Below are 20068 nucleotides of genomic sequence, written 5' to 3'. Positions count from 1 at the left end.
GGACGAGGGCGACGACGACCTGAACGCAGTGGAGGAGGTCAACGGTCGGGATGGCAAACCGTGCGGGCAGGTGCAACACGACGATGACGACGACGACGACGACGAGGACGATGAGCAGACGCACGAGCAGCGCGAACTGTTGCTGCACCGTCGCAACGAGCGCAACGTTCGGGCCGTTGCGGCCGCCATGGTGGCTGGGGCGGCAGCCGGTGCCGTCGCCAATGGCAGCAGCAATGGCGGTGGTGGTGTCGTCGGGCCGGGTTGTGGCGTTGGGCGCTACAAACACCACAGCTACGTCGAGGTGGAGGAGGACGAACAGGACGACGACATCATCGTGATCGTGGACGAGGACAACAGTGCCGCAACGGATAGCGAGGGAGGCGGTGGCAGCAACCGAGGTTGTGGTGGTGGTGGCGGTGCGACAGGCAACGTTGGTATAGTTGGCGGTGTTGGTGGTACTAATGGCATTAGCGATGAGCTGTATTTAAAACTGAGAGAAATGGGTTGGTAGCACTGTTATCATATTTATTGCTTTGCTTACTGTTTTGCCTGCTTCTATAGCTGTTAGTTTGCTGTTTTTATTCGTTTGTATGTATATAGTTATGCTCTCCTAAATTGCTAACAACTCGTGTTGATTTGGTTTTGTGCTACTATTTAAGAATCCCTTCCTAACATTTGCTTTCGCCATTTCGCAGTAACACTATTTTTCTCTTGTCATACTCACTCTGCACTACATTCGATTTGCGTATGTTTTAAAATTGCCCTACACATATTTTGATTCTCACAAACAGCAAACAAAACCTGTTAAAATCCCTTTTTTTTATCTCCGTCGTTGTCGTTACGACAAGACAAACAGCATGAAGAAATTTCGTTCCGTGTTTACCTTTTTGTTCATTTTCATTCGATTTGCTCACGTTGAATGCAGCTGCATGCAACGTACCTTTTAAGTGTGATGTTTTGTCAACAGTGTTATTTTATAGCCGACGGGCGGACGAAAGTTCGTATCTCGCATACCATAAACTAATCCATGTTTTTTGTACACTTTTTGCTTCATCGCGGATACGGATCAACGAACCGATCGAACGTGCCGTTATTGATCAACCGCAGATGATGAAGGAATCGCTGAGTCGGGAATGTAAGCGACCGACCAGATGCGGCAGCCTGGAGCAGTGTCTGCAGCCCGCCATGTACTTCCTCGACCACCAGCCAACGCGTAAAGTGGCCATCGAGCGGCGACGAACGCAGCTAGTAGTTTAGCGCAGAGCGTTTTTAATATTTAAACGAATGTAATTAATACTTAAACCACCCTCCCCTCCCTTTTTCCACCGGCAGTGTGTGGAACCGGCCCGTAGTAGTAAACGCCGTTCGCTCGAATGCTTAAATCCTAATTGTAATGTCCTAAAGCTGGGGACGTACACCCATACATTCAGCGGAAAACACAAAAAGAGACAGAAAATATCAATCGAACGCTATCCTCGTACTAATTTGTTGTATCAATTGTTCAACGCGTGCAATCCGCTGACAGACAGCAGCAATCTCAATGTTAACGATATCGTACCGTGCTGGCGTGATGAACGTGTTAAACGCTTCGATCTATTAGTAATAATGACAACTAGGGTGGCCATAGACCTCCACTACGTCAGGTGCTAGCGCGCGCGTGCGTGTGTGTGTATGTATGTTAATGCGGTTGTAATTGTATAGTAATTGGCGATTTTAATTATTAGACAGCACCCCACTACTACCCGTACGAAATCTCTCCCCTGCGCGCGCGAAAAACGCGACAGAATGCTAAAACGCAAAACGCATCGTGTAGTCTAAATCTCTTTCCCTTAGGTATAAACATTCTTTGTTTTTGGTATTTCGGGCGATATTGGACTGTCTTCTATTTAATAAAAAGAGAGATCATTTGGCTCTCATAACAATATAGAAATCAGATCCATTCGGCCATGTAGTAGCAGGCGCGTATCGTACCCGACAGCAGTGTAGCGTGTTTAAATAATCTTGCGAAACGTTACACGAAGATTTTTGTATATCTATCCCCGATCTGAACAATTCGAAGCATAGTTAGAAAACCCATCTTTTCCCAGTGGACGGAGCGGCTATTTCACGTGTGAGCTAGACAACATGGCACATTGGCTTTTCATGCTCCAAAGGACGTAAAAAACACACGAACAATGCATACACGCACACACACACACACAAACGAAGGGCTTGACAAGAAGCGATAAAACCTTACTCCATAATCAAAACCATGCAAAACTATACTTAGTCAGTTAGACGCAATTTGCAATCTCGGAAGGGCGAAAAGTGGGTAAAAGTGAAACTAAGAATCTTAACGCGAACGTATCTGTGGTGTCTAACGGATGTGTCCGGTTTGTAGGGACCATTTCAGTTTTTGTTTTATGTAGCAGACCTGCAATCCCAGCGAAACCGCTATCTCTATGTGCTATTGTATATTCAACCGTGGAACAAAACCTATGAAAACGTGTCAAAAAACAATTGTAGTATATACATAAGAATTCTGTGTAGAAAAACAAAGGATGGCCAACGGGTGAAAGTATTTAATAGCGTGTAAAGCGTGAGAAAACGTACGATGCCCAAGCAGGAGCAGTGAGAGGGAAGAAAGCGGTGACCAATTCGAACTTATTTACATTCGTTTGCAGAATACAGATTGTGACAAAAATACGCAGCTATAGACAGACCCTTCGGGGGTGTAGGTACGTGTGTTTTGCAAACACACATACGGTTATAAGGTATTGTTTTCTTTTTATGTGTTTGTGTTTTTCTATTTTTGTTTTCGGATTTTAATCAATTTCCCGTTGTGTACATATTAGTATGCGAGACAGTGGCAATCAACACTCATTGCAATCATTTTTATTACAAAAACAAAACATAATTAAGTTCTTAGCTATTATTAGAATCCACGGGAATCGTAGTAGAGCCGTAGCGCCGTAGCGTATCATGTTGGAAGGGAAGGCAGTGGAATAGAAGCAAACACAAACGTTAGCAAGGGGCAATGTACAGCAGTCGGAACAATACGGGTTGAATTACGTGTTACAGCCAATGCAAATCCTCGACAAGGATTCATATTTTAAATGCCAGTTTTAATTTCCCATTCGAGACAAAAAACCCACCTTTCAAAACACATCGATTCACTCGAAACCACTGGAAACACAGAAACCGAAGGACTTTGTAAAAGCACACAACGAAATGTTATTAGTGGCAGCAAATGAAGGCAGCACAAAACAAGAGGACCACACACACACTCACCTGTTTTTGCTCCGTTTTTTATGTGCTTTTGATACAAAACAAAACACTGCCGTTTTGGGGGCCCGGAAAACTAAACATTAAATCAGTTTTAAATCACACAAAACAGTGGGCAGTTTTTTTTTCCTACTAAAACAGTACTTGAAATACACCAAACCCAAGCGACACACAATGATATTAGAACCGAACCCTAGTGGAAGCGTAATTCAACCTACCGATAATGAGGAAATAATAACAGTAGAAAGATCGCAAACGCGCGTAAAAGACGATAATCAGGCAATAAGAGTAACCACTACACCCGACATTATATTGATGCTTCCGTGCGTTTTACAATTTTTAGAGCGGTAAATGATGGGGTGGAAAAACACAGAAAACGTCATATCAATTACTCCAAGGAAAATATAAAAGAAAAGTCGAAAACAAAAACTCAAACAACATGAATCAATCGTAAAGCATGGTGTGGTGCCTTTGTGCTTTCATTTTCAGTTCGTACCTTACCTCCAATATCCGAATTGGCCAAACCCAACAGTTTTAAGCACCAGCAAAAGGTAAGATTTTGAATTGTTCTCTCTTCAAATTCCAACATTATAAATTTAATTGCATTGCAAACCACTGCACGAACTCCATACCGACGATCACCGAACGCGATCGAAATGGCTACCGGCGCCATCACAGTGCGTGACGGAAAGGATGGCGCCTCTGTATTGTGTTCAACAGCAAGCGCTTTGATTGGACGAGCTGTGAGATTTGTCAAATGCTAGTGTGCGTGTCCAGTTACTAAGCAACACTACGAGCAGTATCCTCCTCACAATCATGCAACCTTGTTGCTTTAGTCGAAAAGTAAGCGCACCAGGCGAATTTTGTCGTCGGGTCGAACACGACAGTTGCCGAAAAGCTCGTCCTCCTTGCCGTCATGCTCTCCTGTTACTTTCGGTGCAAACAAGCCGTTTCGGATGCGTTGTTTGAAATTTGGCAAAATGGCGGCGATACTCGATTGCATTGGTCGATACAGTGGGGCCAAAAAGTATACGTCTAGTTGAATATTTCCCAAAAAAGGGACTTAAGGATGCAATAAGCATGGGGCTATCAAGTAACGAAGTGATTCGATAAAATGTTCACTTTAAATGTTTTGCTTAAATGAAAGCTTTCAAATAGTTAAATAATATCAAAAACATTTACAAAACTAAAAAAGCCCATTTGACCCTTTTGACCAGACGAACTCATTGTAAAAATCGCAAAAAAATAAGAAATCGGATAATTTTGAAAATTCTACTGTATTTTATTCATACGCCCACCCGGGTTGCGTTCGTTTCTGCGAGTGCTGCTTTCCCCGCAGCCCGTAATCTCTCTCATGATTGTTACATTAAATACATCGTAACCCCTTTTCATCCGACCTCTAGTTGCCCCCTCCCCCAACCAACAACGACGACAGTTTAATTGCTCATTCCACCAAAGACAAGATTCACGGCCGACTCGACATTGCCGTTGCACACGATCAGTGCCTGCAGATTCGTTTCCGTGTCGGTCAGTCCCATTTCGCGCATCGTGTCCAGCTCCCGTCGGTACTGTCCGATGCTGGCCGCCAGTGTCGAATGCTGCGAAAGCGTCTGTGCCCCAAGATCGTTGCCCATCGGTTCCGGCGCTGCGTCACTGGCAGTGATGGGTGGTGCAGGGCTCGTGTCCATCGGCTCAACCACTGTCGGAACGCGTTGGCTCGATACGGCACCACTGCTGCCGGCGGTGGAGCCACCGGATCCGGATGCCTGCTGCTCGCCTCGCTGCTGCTCAAACATCATCGAGATCGCGTCGAGCAACATCGAGGACGTGATGCGTCCGGCGGCAGCATTCGAGGAAGTGGTCGGCTGATTGCTGCCGGCAGCAGCTGAGGTGGAGGGTAGGTTGGCGGCGACGGATGTGCCGGTTCCAGCTGACCCTTCGCCCGTCGGTTCCGGCTGATTAGCACGGCTGTCCGCATCGCGCTGGGAGATGTTGGACAGCGAGTTGTACGAGCTGCGCGAGCCCGCGAAAGCAAGCGCGGACGCCAGATTGTCGGCCGTGATGCGGCGGATTGTGTTGGGAGCGGCCGAGGTCGTCGGCGAGGCAGTGTTTTCGTCGCTGGACGACGAGTCTGTCAATGGATCGTCCAGCGCGCTGTCGAGCGGTGCGGACAGATGGCAGTTGGCCACCTTCGAGATCATCTTGGAGTTGAGCAGCTGCACAATCGTGCGCGATGCCTCGACCAGTATCGGGTGCTTGGGGGCTACGCGCCGAACCATTTCCGGCTGCTGCATCGAGGAGAGCAGAATTGGATCCTTCAACAAGGACAGCACGAACAGATTGCGCCGAATCGCCGGGTAGGCGTCCAGTACGTTCTTCATAAATTCGGGCTGCCGTGCCTTCTGGAAGTTGGATGAATCGACCGTGCGCCATACGGACAGTACTTCCTGCACCTCGGCTTCGGTCAGCTCTCGGTCCTCCGGTTGCGGCTGCTGCTGCTCGGTCGATGGATCTTTTTCGCGACGCTTCTGTATGACGTGTATCATTGAACCATCGCTGACGCCTTTGTTTTGCAGGATGTCGTCCGTTTTCAGCAAGCAGCCACAGTACAGCAATTCTGCGCGGCAGACAAAACATACAAGAGAGAATGTAAGAAAGAGAGAGGTGCTGAGCTTCTTAGCAAGAAAAACTACGACCCGGAAGCATCCTCCTTCAGCAAGGTCACCAGGCACATACCGAAATCATCTGCGGCAACATCGTTCTGCATCAGTTTGGCTGCTTCCGACCGAAGCGCCTCTGTTGGGCTGGCTAGATCGACATTATCCACCTTTAGCTTTTGGTACGGTTTGAACGGCAAATGCACACCCAGATAGACGGACGGCATTACTCCGGCACTGGCGTAGACTGCCGCGTGATTACAATTACCAACTATGTGCCTTTCCTTTTACAATTGGCGTTCAAACGCTACACAAAGTGACTCAAAATTGGAAAACGCAGTTTGCGTCTGGCGCAGAAACCATAACAACAAAGCAGATTAATGACAACACACTTTTAATCGAGTCACTGACACAAGATCTTTTAAGGAGAACAGGTCGATGCAAAGCCCGTTGCTAGGTTGCCATTTTCAGCTCGCTTTTGACAGTTTCATGAAAAAGTGTTTACAAACAAACGGCTAATAGTTAACGCGCAAAAGTGGACGAATTTACTATTAGGAAGGTTATATTGGTTAAATTTCTTGCGGTCAATCACTTCTGGACGATAAAGGAGAAGTAATTGCAGTCTACTCTGTATTCAGAAACATTGATAACCTTTTTCATTGTTTGCCATTCCGTGACCACAAACCACTACCGTTTGCAACGGTCCTGCTGGAAAAACGAAATGTTTAACATGTTCAACTGGGTTAAAGAAGTCCTTTTTACTTTCAATTGAACACTGAGAGTAAAATGAAACATCCAATCGACACACGCTGGTACAATATGCATACCGTCATTTTTTTATAACCCGGCTACGAATGATAAATGAGATCCTTGGATTGTATCAGTCATGTAATATTCTAATAAGATTCTAATTCTTCAAATATTCTATCAGGAATTGAATGTAAAATGCTGAACAAAACTCTCATTCACTCCATAGCAACGTCCATCGCTAAACATAAACAATGTTCACTTTAACTGTCAAAATTTTCCCATGGCTTTCTGTCAATTTACTCTAAGCGCTTCGACCTGTTCTCTTTCAAGAACCTTGCACTGACAGATCAGATGACAGCATGACGTACCCGGTACGGACAGGGTTCGCTCTGCGAAAAAGGAAAATAATTTTGCAATCATTGTGAAGAAAACCAAAATTAAAGCTATTCATGAATAATAGCTATTCATTTCAGCATGATCAAGATACAATTTTGCTAGGTTGTCTCTAAAAAAATGAATATTTAACGAGAACAATTGAAACTGGCTATTTGAAAAACTGAACGAAACTCAACGTACGTCAGATACTAAAAAAACCCAGCTGCTAGGGAAGCGGCAAAACGAAAAGCGCATGACGGACAGAAAAAATCCACAAACAACGCGAAACGACCGACCAAATCCGTTCCGTGAATAAAAAGAATTTTCATTTGTGAAATAGAGCTTGTGTGAAGACCTATAGAGCATATCCCAACACCGGCGTTCCGTGAATAAAAAGAATTTTCATTTGTGAAATAGAGCGTGTGTGAAGACCTATAGAGCATATCCCAACACCGGCGTTCCGTGAATAAAAAGAATTTTCATTTGTGAAATAGAGCGTGTGTGAAGACCTATAGAGCATATCCCAACACCGGCTTCGATAGTCCTGGTTTGCGGACTACGATAGTCCCGGAAAGGATGAACGTCAACGAGGAAGCACTGATGCTTTTGGTTCTGCAAACAGAAGCAGGAAAACCAACACCAGACCCATTCATCCACGGAAGGAGTCTACTAACTAGCCTAATTAAAAATGATTCTAAGTATCTTTTACAAACCCGTTTCGTTCCGTTTCATTGGAACGAGCAAGAAGTGCGGTCTGGCGAACGAACAAGGAGTCCGACGACGAGTAACGAATAGGAAGGAGTTACAAGTGTCGAGAGTGTTTTCAGAACAATCGTATGGAACAGCGGAACCAGCAATTTGTTGTTCAATTGCTTCGATAACAGCGAAGATACCGCGAAAACCACATATCAACTGTACCGAAACTCCAGTACAGCATTGCGAACGGGAGAACAAATGGCACCACTCTACAAAGCCCATACTGCCAATTCTCTCTGAAATAGACCCACATCTCGGAACATGCCCACAACATGGAACCTGTTTGCTGAACAACAAAAAAGACACTTTCCTCTCACCATCGATTCTCAATGAAAACTTTTAAATTTCTCCCTATCACTACCCTCTATGAATAACTCCTGCTAGCTTTACATGTAAACAAATCAATAATTTCAAATAAAAACAACTCATAATACATACTGTGCAACCCCGCATAACGAGTACCTCTTATTACGATTTTTCGCATAACAAGCATAACGAAAAAAAAAATCATTTGTGATTAAACGAGTTTATTTTGGAACACAAAAGTCTAATAGTCCATCCTTCAGGGGTCTTAGTACCTAGTACTCTCTCAACTTTTACACATACTGCATGCTACAGAATATCGATCTAAATCGATCCAAATTGACAAGGCCCCAGGCAACCGCCGATTTCGTCTACCGTTAGATCCACTGCTGAAATCAGTGGCGGATTGTATGGTGAGATGGCTAACCCGTCGATTGGGGGGTCCTGTGGATCGGTAGTCGGTAGTGTGGATATTTTAGTGTCCGCACAAATGAGACATGAGACGGTGTGTGCGGCACAAACAGAATATGTATGTTTACAACTATCTTTGGTTCAATACAAGTACAATATACATGAAAACACACACACGCCAAGCGGTCTGTCCACAACATACATATAGAAGACAATAGAGTCAAAGTCTATATAAAAACAAATAATATACCCCTATATGTAGGCAATCCAAAAGAACCAGTTACCGGTTCAAACATTCAAAGACGTCTAAACTAGTGTTGGGTTTTATGACTCTTTCGATGAGATTCATTGATATGAATCTTCAGTGATGAGTGATTCGAATCTCGGATCGACTCTCCAAGGATTTATGAATCTTGAAAGTTTTATGAATCTTCAAAGATTCATGAATCTTATTTATTATTTATTATTCAGAAAGAACGGCTTCGGTCGTATTGCTAGATTCATGAATCTAAAAGATTAATAAATCCATTAAAATTCATATATCTCCAGGGATTCTTTATTCTTTAGAGATGTATGATTTGCAAAATAGCGCGATCTCACCAAACAACATCCCCAACATCTTAAACAACATCTTAAACCCGTCGCCGTTTTAAGTCGCGCATGGACCGTCTCCCCGTAGCCAAACAAACTATCCGGCTGCGTGGACTTGCCAAGAAGTCCCGAAAGCCTGTACAGGCTGGCAAGAACATGTAGGATGTTGCTTCAAAAAGAATAATGAGAAGCTCAAGCTCTATGATTTTTTGGAGATGTATGAATCTCATGGGATGCATGAATCCCTAGAGATATGAATCTTTTGATATTCATGAATCTTTCGAGAATCATGAGTCTTTTGAGATTCGTCAAACTTTGGTTCAATTCAAGAATATTTGGAGATTCACGAAACTTTGAGATTCATGAATCTTTGCCACCGGGATTCAGATTCATTTAATCATTTCAAACATTCATTCAGATTCATGAGTCTGAATCAGATTTACCCAAAACTAGACTAAACCCGTATCTACAATTCAAACAACGATAATGATAATGATAATGATAACTGTAGCCTTCATTTTTGTGCATCCGTAATATCGTACCAGCGTCAGTCACTCAACCTGCTCCAAAGAAGTATAGTTTACTAAAATCATAAAAATTGCATTTATTGTTTCATTTCTTGATATTTCTTACACACTACAGTTCTCCTAACACAACTCTGAACGGTATTGCTGCCTACATGTACTGTATGTTATCTAACCTTCTTCCTTACCGCTTCCTATCGCTTCATTGCCTGTGTACACACCCTACCATGCTCGTTTGCCTAACACGTAACTATAAATAATTAAGACGATTCGTTTAGAACTAAAAAGAAAGGAAAGACGCACAGTTTCGTGCTTGTTCCTGCTTTTTTTTTTTACAAAACCGGTCGGCTAGTATGTGCTGCTCTGCTTCCAAACCCTACCAATAAATCATAATTTAATCGTGTACATAGATAAGTAACAAACTCCTGTATAGCCATTCACTTCCTTCTGCTTCCAAAACGATGCTTTTTTTGTGCTGAAAATTCACCTTTTTTGGTTTCTCGCCACTGTCCGAGTGAGGAGCAAATCTAAATTTTGTATTTAAATTATTCATATAAATAAAGATAAATGCGACGCTAATCGTCACTGCACCTATGAATATGTGTGGAGTGTTACTGCTGCAAAACGAAAGATTGCTATAAACAAAACCATGTTGCACAATGCCTGCGCATAAGGAAAATTCAACATTTGCTGCAACATAAACGGTGGAAATGTATGTTTGTGGAAAGTTAAATAACCTTAACATTTGTTGCATTGCTTCGTTTAAAGGCGCTCGCGCTATGATTTCGATAGTCGTTGCCAAGAATGTGTGCTATTTCGTTTGTTTGTTTTTTTTTGTCTTCGTGGAGATAAATTTTGTGATAAAATTTTAAATTCGTTTAATCGTTTTTTGTTCTCTCTGCGTCGGTCTTTCTCTCCGCTTGTTAACATCTTTAGAAGAGTGTGTTCAAGCATAAATCCGGTTCGTCGTCCAATCCATTCGTATACCAATCAACTTACTAAGGCTGTCCTACTTCTCTGCATTCTCACACATAAACAAACACACACATACAAATGCACTCAGCGCACACGAAGCTGGCAATTCAGCTTAACAATCCGGAATGAGTACAACCAGCGACCGAACTCACAGATCGGTAATGATGTCCATCGATTCGGCGAACGAGCGTCCACTGTGGACGGAGCTGGAACGTGTGCTGCCGACGCTCTCCATCGGTGTGGCCACGGTCGACAGGCCCACGCTTGCCAGGGCCGAGTTGGCCGTGTCGGCGATCACCTGCATCTGGCGCTTCTGCAGGTCACCGTGCAGGCGGGTAAGCGTTTCCCGAATTTCGGCCGTCGTCGGTTGTGCCCGGGCCAGGGCGGCCGATGCATCGCGCAGTGCCTCACCGTAGCTGCCCTGCTCCATCAGTGCTTTCGCACGGGCGTAGTAACCGTCGTACGCGCTCGGTTTAATCTCGATCGCTTGCCGCGCCAGCTCGATCGCTTCTGCTACATCCTGTGGGGTTTGGGAGGGAAAGCGTTTGCGTTACTGGTTGTTGCTTCACGCGCTGGCCGCAACGTCGACCGTTGACTTACGTTCATTTTTCGCTTGCAGCGGGATAGATTGAGCAAGAAATTAAACCGCAACTGCTGGAAGGTGGCCACATTGCTGTTGTTGCTATGGCTGTTGTTGTTGTTGTTGCTGTCCGGCACGGGACCGCCGGTAAGCGGATCGGTAACCATCGTACAGCTGCCATTCCCGTTCACATCCCCACCGGTACTCGGTGCGGAAGGGATCTTCTTCAGCGCGTACTGATACCGGTGCGATGCTTCCTGCAGTCGATTCTTCCTGTACAGCGTGTTGCCATCCTCTAGCAGCTTGTTTAACAGTATCAACCTGTGGGTGAAGTAACATTCGAAATAAATCCATTTCCGATCACAACGGTCCCCCCCCTTCAATTGCACGTACATTATTTCCGGCTTCCCGTTCGCCATGGCCCACGTGGCTGGTCCAAGCTTGGCGCCTCGTTTCAGGAACACCTGCACGACCTGCACGTTGCGGCAGGCGATGGCACGATCCAGCGGACGCATCCCGTTGATGTCGACGTGCTCAATTTGCGCCCCATGATCGAGCAGCATCTGCACGAGCGAGGCCGAACCTTGGTACGCGGCCAGATCGAGCGGGGTGCGACCGGTACCGTCCGCGTGCTGCTTATCGGCTCCCCGTTCCAGCAGACACTTGGCCGCCTGCTGTTTACCCCTCAAGCAAGCCCAACTCAGTGCCGTCAGTCCATCTTTGTCCTGCGCTGTTAGCGAGGCGCCTGTGAACCGAGAAACAGAGCCAATGAGAATCGAGCTCGATGATGAAAGCAACCAAACTTACCTCGACTCAGTAGCAGCTCGATGATGCCCACGTGGCCCTCCTCGGCCGCAATCATCAGTGCCGTTTTGCTGTTCGCTTCCGTCTGCTCACAGTCGGCCGGATGCTGCAGCAGTCGCTCCACGATCGCCCAGTGGCCCTCCTTGACCGCGATCAGCAGCGGTGCCATCTCCTTCCGGTTGCGCACCTCGGTCGAGGCACCCCGGTTCAGCAGTATGACGATCGTTTCCGTGTGCCCGTTCGCGCAGGCCGTCGTCAGGGCCGTCTCGCCGGTAATCACATCCAGCCGGTTCACCTGCACCTCGCCCATGTCGAGCAGATCCTCCACAATGTCCGTATTGCCCTGGCCGGCCGCTGCCGTCAGCGCTTGCTGGGCCGCCTGCTCCAGTGTCACATCGCTGCTTCCCGAGCGGGGAAGCCAATCGCAAGCGACCAGATACTTCACCACCTGCAGCCGTCCAGCGATGGCCGCGTGCACCAGTGCGCACCGCTGGGAGGTATCGGTTTGGCCGAGGAACGCTCCGGCGGCCACCAGCTGGCGCACCACGTCACAGTGACCCCGGGCCGAGGCTAGGATGAGTGGTGTGCATCCTTGGCTGTTCGTTTGCTCCACGCTCGCGCCGAACTCGAGCAGCAGATTCACCATCGGCAGTATGCCCTCGTGCGCCGCTATGCACAGGATCGGAGCGCTGCCCAGGAAGGGCGTCACATGGTCGGGCGATGCTCCGGCCAGCAGCAACAATCGCGACACCTTCACGTTGGGGCTGTACACATTGCGCAGCGTGGTGAGTGCGGACGAGACGCAGCCCGTTACCGACGCAACCCAGTACGCCTGCAGATCGCGGGGTGATTGGTGCGAGGGAGCATTTCGGTACAGGTGGGCCTTCAGTATGTGATGGCCGAGCTCGAGTGCCTGCTCCGGATCGAGCGGTGCCTGCAGGCGCGACAGGCGCAGTGCAATGCCCGCATGCCCGTTGCGCAGATCGCACAGGAACTTGGTGCTTTCGCCGTCGTCGCGCCGTATCAACCACTCCCTGAACGAAGGGTGGAAGAACATGTACGTATCGTCGAGCCGCTTCACCAGAAAGCCGGTCAGCGTCTTGAACCGGCACAGGAACTCATCCCAATCGATCATGCCACCGCCGGTGCCGTCCGGTTCCGATCCTGATTCCGAGTCGGCGGGCGACTCACCCGACGCGATCAGCGCATTGAGCGAGTAGAAGATTTCCGTCAGCGTGAGCGGATAGAGAGCGGCCAGGCAGACGGCCAAAATGTTGGAGATACGATCGTACGCGGTGGCGGTCGGGAAGCGCAGGTTAAAGTTCAGCAGGAAGATCTGCGCCAACGAGACCGGCAGCACCTTGAAGCTGCTCGACTTGATCACCAGATTGCCGCGCTCGATCAGATCGAGCGTCAGCTTCGCAAACAGAAACGAACCCTTGGACAGGACAAGCAGATGCTGGGCAAACTTGAAGTGGGCGCTCGTGTTGATGATCTCCTTCCCGCCGGCCACATTGTGCTGGATGCTTTGGCTCTGGTTGATGCGGAACGTGATGTACTCGAGGATGTCCTTCTGCAGCATCTCGTTCGTCGCCCAGCTGTCCAGGCTCATCTTCGTGTACGGCAAACCCTTGCAGAACTCGAGCATCTGCGTGCGGATGGTGGCGATCACCTTCAGCCACGGCGGGAAGTGTTCGCTCATGCGCTGCAGAAAGGACGCGATCGTATCGCCGTGATCGGGCCGATGGTACTCCGCCTCGCACAGTGCATCCACCAATATGACGCAGTTCTTGGCCGGGATCTTGCCCGTCCGGCGCAGAGCGGTGAGCGGCTCCAGTATGCCCATCGTCATCGCCCGCTCGGGATTGGCAATGCACTCCTTCACGCTCAGTGCGTGCTGTAGGGCGTGCTCGCCGAGCAGAAACTCGTGGTAGGCGGCTAGCTGCGGCGCCTGGCAGAGCTGAGCCGCCAGCGAGTGTACAAAGTCCGGTATGAGGCAGGTGGAGTTGTTGTCGGCCTGGCAAAAGTGGTACGCCACCACGTGCGAGGCGAGCGTGCGCAGCCGATCGTGCGCCACGTTGATCTGACAGTAGATGCCATCGTTCTCCTGAATCGGCAGCTCCTTGCGCCGCCCGAAGCAAGAGTACTCGACGAGCTGGAGCAGCAGGGCCGTCTTGCCGGTGCCAAGATTCCCGCTCAGCAGCACGCCGGGCGAATCGGTCGACTGGATCGCGGTGGCCAGCTCGCGCACCAACCAGTGCCGGCCGACAAACAGTGGGTTCGGCTCGTGCGTAGGAACCTCGAAGAACAGTGGCTTCAGCGTGAGCTGCTGCTGCAGTTGCTGCTGTTGCTGGTGCTGCTGGCGGTACTGCGCAAAGCGGATCTTCGGATCGATCGGTCCCTTGATCTGGCCGGAGCGTGCCGATCGACGCACCGTCGTACGGCGGCTCTTAAACGCCAGCAAATCATCCACGTTACTTCCACTTTGAGATGCTAAAACGGGACAAGAATATACGACTTAGAACACAGTGAGGCGGTGCAGACCTGGGTTTTGGTTTCGAACAACACTCACTTGTAACGGAATGGCGTCTACTGACGGGGCTGGAGGAAGCATTGCTCTGTTCCGAGATCGACATCATTGACCCGATCGACTCACAGCCGGTGTGGTACGGGTTCGGTTCCTGCAGTACGCGGGACACGTCCGCCTCGGACGACCCGGTCAGCGTCGAGACGGGGCTGGTGTTGGCCGAGGTCAGCGAGCTGCACGATTGGTTCGGTGCGCGCAGATTGCGCCGCGTGTTGTTCTCGAGGAAGAACCCGAGCCGTACCTGCAGCTCGTCCTGCGAGGATTTCGATTTGCCATTCATCACCAGCGGTTTCACGTTGCCTCCTTCGTCGTCTGGGTTTGGGAAAGAAAACGGGAAACGTACGGTTATATGGGGTTAGGAAGATCTCAACTATTTTTAAAGCATGCACACACAAACACACAGAGAACGTATGAAGAAAATTAAATGATCATGCCTATCTATATCGAGCTTAATAACATACAAACGATAAATTCATGCATTTATTCAACGCCCGATTAAACCCTGGGAGTCTACCCAGTGAAGGTGTCGTAAAGGAATGAGATCGTTTTTCCACGAAAAACACCTAATAGGAAACAACTTTAACACTAAACACTATCATTATTATCCATTGCTTTACTCGGGCTTCATCAAAATACAGTTTAAAGCGTTTTGCATAAATTTAACACCCACTGATCGTAACTAGCATAATTTTACGGAGGAAAAATATGTTATTTGCTTCGATCTAGATGAAGCATGTGGTTGTGTATAAATAAGCTACAGTGAGAGATAATATTTGTAGAAATACTTAAAATTTCATCAAAAGATCATCAAAACCGAAAACAAAAGATGTTCAACCCCAACGTACGACTGAACAAATAAAAATATAAATTTTGGTAAATTAAATCATATAAATTGGATTGACTATCACGATCGTAACAATCAAAATCAATAAAATCATGCAACAAAACAAAAACTGCATCTCGCAAAAAAAGAACTTTAAAAATGGTAATATGCAATGGAAATAAAATAAATGTATGCATCATGCGTGCAATCTTTCATTTCAGAGGCGAATGAAGCCTGTAGACTTTGAAAAGATCGTTCATTCGTGGGACAATCGAATCGATCAGCGGTTTTTTCACAAACAACCCCCGAAACTGTATCCGACCAGACATCTTTCGGCACCGAGTTCAGTGACCAGCGCGCGACCGATCGATCGTAAAATGTCTGCCGTTTGTTTAATGTTTCGCCAGGAATGTTTCTGCATTGCTATGGCAGATTCGCGAGCAGGATTATAAAGCTTTTAAATGAACTTTAATGTCGCTGAGCAAACACACGTAAGCTTGCAAAATATTTGCTTAGCTTCGCCTATCCTACCATTCTTTATGCTTCACGCGCGTTATAATTCTACCACAGGCTTAGGCAAATTACTTAATTCCTACCACCGCCACGACCGAGACGGTTGGGTGCGCGCGGAACGATCAAAACAGTCGTTTGGAAGCGCTCCAGAAATTGATTTGCTTGCTGGGTGTTCTTGGGTTGAGTAAGAGACCACCGATCAAAACCACCGATGACATTATTCGGCAACGGAGCCATAATGTTATTGGGTTTACATAAACCAAATCACACGCGGCGAAAGAGTGGCTAGTAAGCTGTTTCGCCTCCATGAAACCATATATTTTTTGGCAAACAAGAAAACGTTGTGCATAATGGAAACAAAGTTGTAGCTAGAAGGGGATACAATCAACTCAGCAAACGACCGGTTAAACAAGCGCTAGAATTTCTAGTGACCATGCAGACTCAACACTAAAAAAGAAACCGAAGAAAACATGCGCATCATAACGAAAGAGAACGTAAAAAAATAAAAGCAAAACGATAACAAAACAAAAACCGCAACGATAAAGAACAAAACCAAAAATCCAGCGAAAATCAAAACGACTAAATAAAACGTAAGACAACATAAGAACGGATCAAACGCTTCAGACGGAAGGAAAAAGAGAAGAAAAAAACAACACAGGCCGAAACAAAAAAACAAGATTGCGAAGAAGAGCCCATGCCTGCTAATTGATTCAATCCCGCGTTGACCGTCGTCGCCTGCGCTGACCAGAGAGATTTAATTTTGCCGAAAACCATCGACGCGGACGAACCGAGGCTGAGTCGATGAAATTTATGGCCATCATTAGCGTTCCGCTGGCGCTTGCTAATCCCGTTCATCGGTGGCCCATGGGAGGCCAACAGATTGAACCCACTACCACCTCCAACGCCACCACTTGACGAGCCTCCGCTACCACCACCACCACCACCGTCTCGCGATAGTCCGCCAGTGGTCCGTAGGGCCATCGAACGACTAATTTTGCTCGCAGCGGCCGTCGTTGCCCGATGGAACGTTGCTGGATTTAGCAGCGAGGCTAAGCCTGCTCTCGTGTGGTAAGCGGATGTGCATCGAGCGCAGCGGAAAGCAGACCGGCGAATGGGGTAGGGGTAGGATGAGAGGGACAGAATTTTTCGCGGAAATCAAACGTGCAACATAATGCAGACGGCGGGTGTGATGCAGTTGTTGATGTTGATGAACGATAGACGTTTTTTTTAGTGACGATCAACACGATGATCGCGTTGCCAAGGACAACGCGGGCGCGGAGCAAAAGAAAAGAAAAGAAAAACGAGAAAGAGAAAAGAAAGGGATAGAGCGATGAGGATGATAGAAAGTGTGCGAGTGTGTGCTGTAATTACATGACCCGAGCGATCGACATGCTGGAAAGGTGATCTCGTCCTATAATTAATGCCACCACCACCACCACCACCACCACGTCCTCTACCAGGCGAAGGATCCGCGGAACTGATCGCCTTCAGGCTTGAAGGCTTCGCAGTGCCCAAGATCAATAGCCACATTCATAATTCCACCCTCTCTTCTCGATGGCGAAATGAACTGGTACTGCGATTGCTCAATCACGATCTGTTCCTCCCCCCCTGACCAGGGGGGGTCATAACCCACGAACACTTACCCGACAGTGTGCTGTTGTCCGCTGCGTTCCCGTTGCTGCGCCGGTACCCGAACGGGCTGCGCAGATTCTTGGGACTGAACAGACGCCGGCGGTTCTGTGGCGGTGTCGCACAAGTGCTGGACGTGATTTCGCTGCTGCTGTTAAGGGCTGACCGTTGCTGCAGGGGCTTCATCATGCCGTAGCCGGGCTGCTGGAGATGGGTCGATCCGGCGACACCGGTGCTGCCGGTGGTGATGCTGGCGTAGTGCGATTCCGTCTTACCGCCCGGGGGACACTTTGGAGGCCGGTCCTTCAGCTTGTACCGCTCCGCTGTGCCGAGTATGTCCGAGGGACTCTGGAAAGATAGACCGAGGGGAGGGACATAAGTAAGTGATAAGTGGAGTGGATTCTTTCGATCATTAGTGGACATAAATAGTGACAAAAACAGTTTGTGTCGAGTTCAGTTAAACCCGTTTAAGTTAATTATCGCTAAATATATTGTTTAAATTATTTCACAGAATGAACCATTCAGTTAAACAGTTGCTACACAATTTAGGTGTTTATTTAATAATAATAAAAATCTACAATATTACAAAGATGTTGGGATTTCAAAAGAACTGATTCCCACAAGAACAAAAGATGCAAAAAATAGCCGATTGTCGTGTTCCAGATGAAATCTTACAATAAGGATTTTATTATCCACACGATAGCGTAGCGCAGCATCGTCCCTCTAATGGGCCACAGCCTAAGTGTATAATTTCGTTCTCTCAAATCTTCACATTCGCTTCATCGCCTAACGTTCTGCAGCAACCGATCGCGTTTGGCGCAAAGAATTTCGTAACAAGCCGGCAAGCAAAGAGCATACGAAACTGAAAGCTGAAATCCGCTCAAATACAATCATACCCTAACTCCAACCCTCGCCCTTCCCTTCAAACCCCTGGTGGCAATGCGTTATTTGGGGTGCAAAAAGGGGACGGCTTTTTGTGTTGCGGTTTTGGTCAATTGTATGTGTGTGTGTCTGTGTTTTGTTTCGCTTTTGTCGTTGCTGTTTTATTTGTTTTCGGTATGGGCTAGTAAGCCTCTGGTCTCTGCCTGGCTGACCGGTCGCAATTATCTAATGATCTTCGACAGGCCTGCAACAGCATATGCGCGGTTTTTACACGGGTTTCACGCCGGTTGGAAGAGCAAGGAGGTTCTCTGTCGGGGGTGGGGGACCCATTCACACACAGACCGATCGATTCTCGGGGTTTTTAGATGGGGGCCGGTAAGAGATTAATACACGGCTGGCAAAAATTTTAAGCTGACTCATCATTGGCTGTCTGGAGGGTTTGGTAAAGAAGTTTGTTTTCTGCGGGCAGCTCGTCCTTATGTGTAACTTGAAACTATCCAGGAGAGTGTTATTCATAAAAAATATAGTTAAAGAAATGAGTTCTTCATTAAATTTATGTTTCGTAGTATATTAAAAATAAAAGAACCATCACTCACTTTAAATCAATACAAGGTTATAAATTTTTCAAGAAACAGCCTCTTTCATCAAAAATAAGGCTGTTTTTTGGTAGCAGTACACATGACACACAGACAGAGAGAAATGTGATTAACCAACTACGGTACTTTAAATTATGTTTTCACTCGAAATTAACAGACAACATCTGGACAACAAACGACAAAATAGCGGTCCAATTTTCGGGTTCCAAAATCAACAAACACACCCCTCTTGGTGGTGGCTTCACACCAACCCAAACAACACATATACCAATTACAAGAAATTACTGTTAAACCGTACAAGAAGTGAACCACCCGCAGGGAGAACTGGAGTGACTCCTGCCCCACTCCAGACACATCACCGCACCACGATCGAAAGGAAATAATTAAAATTTTCACCTAATATGAAATCGACCAAAGCGGGACCCAACTTTAACCAAATTGGGGTGGATGGAATGGTACACTAAAATTGCTGCTGATTATCGGGTCGATCGTCACCGACAGCGTCATTGTCACGTAATGACATTTCCTCCCAAAAAAAAAAAAGAAGTTCCAATCATCACAATCCGTGCATCTGCTGGCAGTTGTGTTTCCGGTGCTTCCGTAGCCCTTGTGCCGAAAGATCTCATACCAGCCACCTTGCAACAATGGGGAAGTGGTCAACGTACAATTAAAGATCTGCACCCGATCAAGGAACCCGATCGATCCACCGGAGTGTGTCCAATTATAGATCCTCATCTTTCGTTGGAACGCACTGGTGGTTCACCTACTTTTGCAGAACGTCCACGCTTCTTGGGGGCTTCAACGTACACGCGCAAAGGTAATTGAGGTTGTAGCGAAAGGACCACTACGTTGCATGGCCACTTGCAAAGAGTATAAAGTATAAAGTATAAAGGTCCCTCCATTCGGTCAGACCAGCATGTCCATATGAGTTTGTTTGGAGCTCAAGAGGAAGAAAAAATAGCAGCCATCTTCCATCTTGTTGCAGACCATATGAAGCAAAGAAGAGTATGTTTTTTTGTTGAGGAAATGGGACCATAGCCTACAGAAG

The 20068-nt window shown here is 47.2% G+C and overlaps 3 protein-coding genes across 8 annotated transcripts in view; 1 reads left to right on the top strand and 2 right to left on the bottom strand.

The window, feature by feature from the left end:
* LOC121590853 (tyrosine-protein phosphatase 10D) overlaps positions 1-3552 on the top strand; it is a 39462-nt gene extending 35910 nt beyond the window's left edge. For all 3 annotated transcript variants that reach the window (XM_041910942.1, XM_041910940.1, XM_041910943.1), the window contains one exon: positions 1108-3552. In XM_041910942.1, coding sequence (XP_041766876.1) covers positions 1108-1139 — 32 coding nt within the window. In that variant the 3' untranslated portion in view covers positions 1140-3552. The remainder of the gene's footprint in view (positions 1-1107) is intronic.
* Positions 3553-4527: 975 nt separating this feature from the next.
* Positions 4528-6343, bottom strand: LOC121589952 (ubiquitin-like protein 7). Its single transcript, XM_041909247.1, has 2 exons — positions 6001-6343; positions 4528-5881 (listed from the first exon to the last, which is right to left on the bottom strand). Exons 1-2 carry the CDS (start codon positions 6146-6148, stop codon positions 4701-4703), a joined length of 1329 nt encoding a protein of 442 aa, XP_041765181.1. The 5' UTR covers positions 6149-6343; the 3' UTR covers positions 4528-4700.
* Positions 6344-9691: 3348 nt separating this feature from the next.
* LOC121587671 (protein TANC2) overlaps positions 9692-20068 on the bottom strand; it is a 116768-nt gene continuing 106391 nt past the window's right edge. For 3 of the 4 annotated variants that reach the window (XM_041904655.1, XM_041904659.1, XM_041904658.1), the window contains 7 exons: positions 17557-17890; positions 16612-16968; positions 14563-14889; positions 11994-14483; positions 11580-11931; positions 11207-11507; positions 9692-11126 (listed from right to left, as the gene is read on the bottom strand). In XM_041904655.1, coding sequence (XP_041760589.1) covers positions 10755-11126; positions 11207-11507; positions 11580-11931; positions 11994-14483; positions 14563-14889; positions 16612-16968; positions 17557-17890 — 4533 coding nt within the window. In that variant the 3' untranslated portion in view covers positions 9692-10754. The remainder of the gene's footprint in view (positions 11127-11206; positions 11508-11579; positions 11932-11993; positions 14484-14562; positions 14890-16611; positions 16969-17556; positions 17891-20068) is intronic. The other variant, XM_041904657.1, reaches the window with a different exon arrangement.

The sequence above is a fragment of the Anopheles merus genome, chromosome 2R (genome assembly GCF_017562075.2).
Source record: "Anopheles merus strain MAF chromosome 2R, AmerM5.1, whole genome shotgun sequence".
NCBI classification, from domain to species: domain Eukaryota; kingdom Metazoa; phylum Arthropoda; class Insecta; order Diptera; family Culicidae; genus Anopheles; species Anopheles merus.
This window is presented reverse-complemented; position numbering and strand designations above follow the sequence as displayed.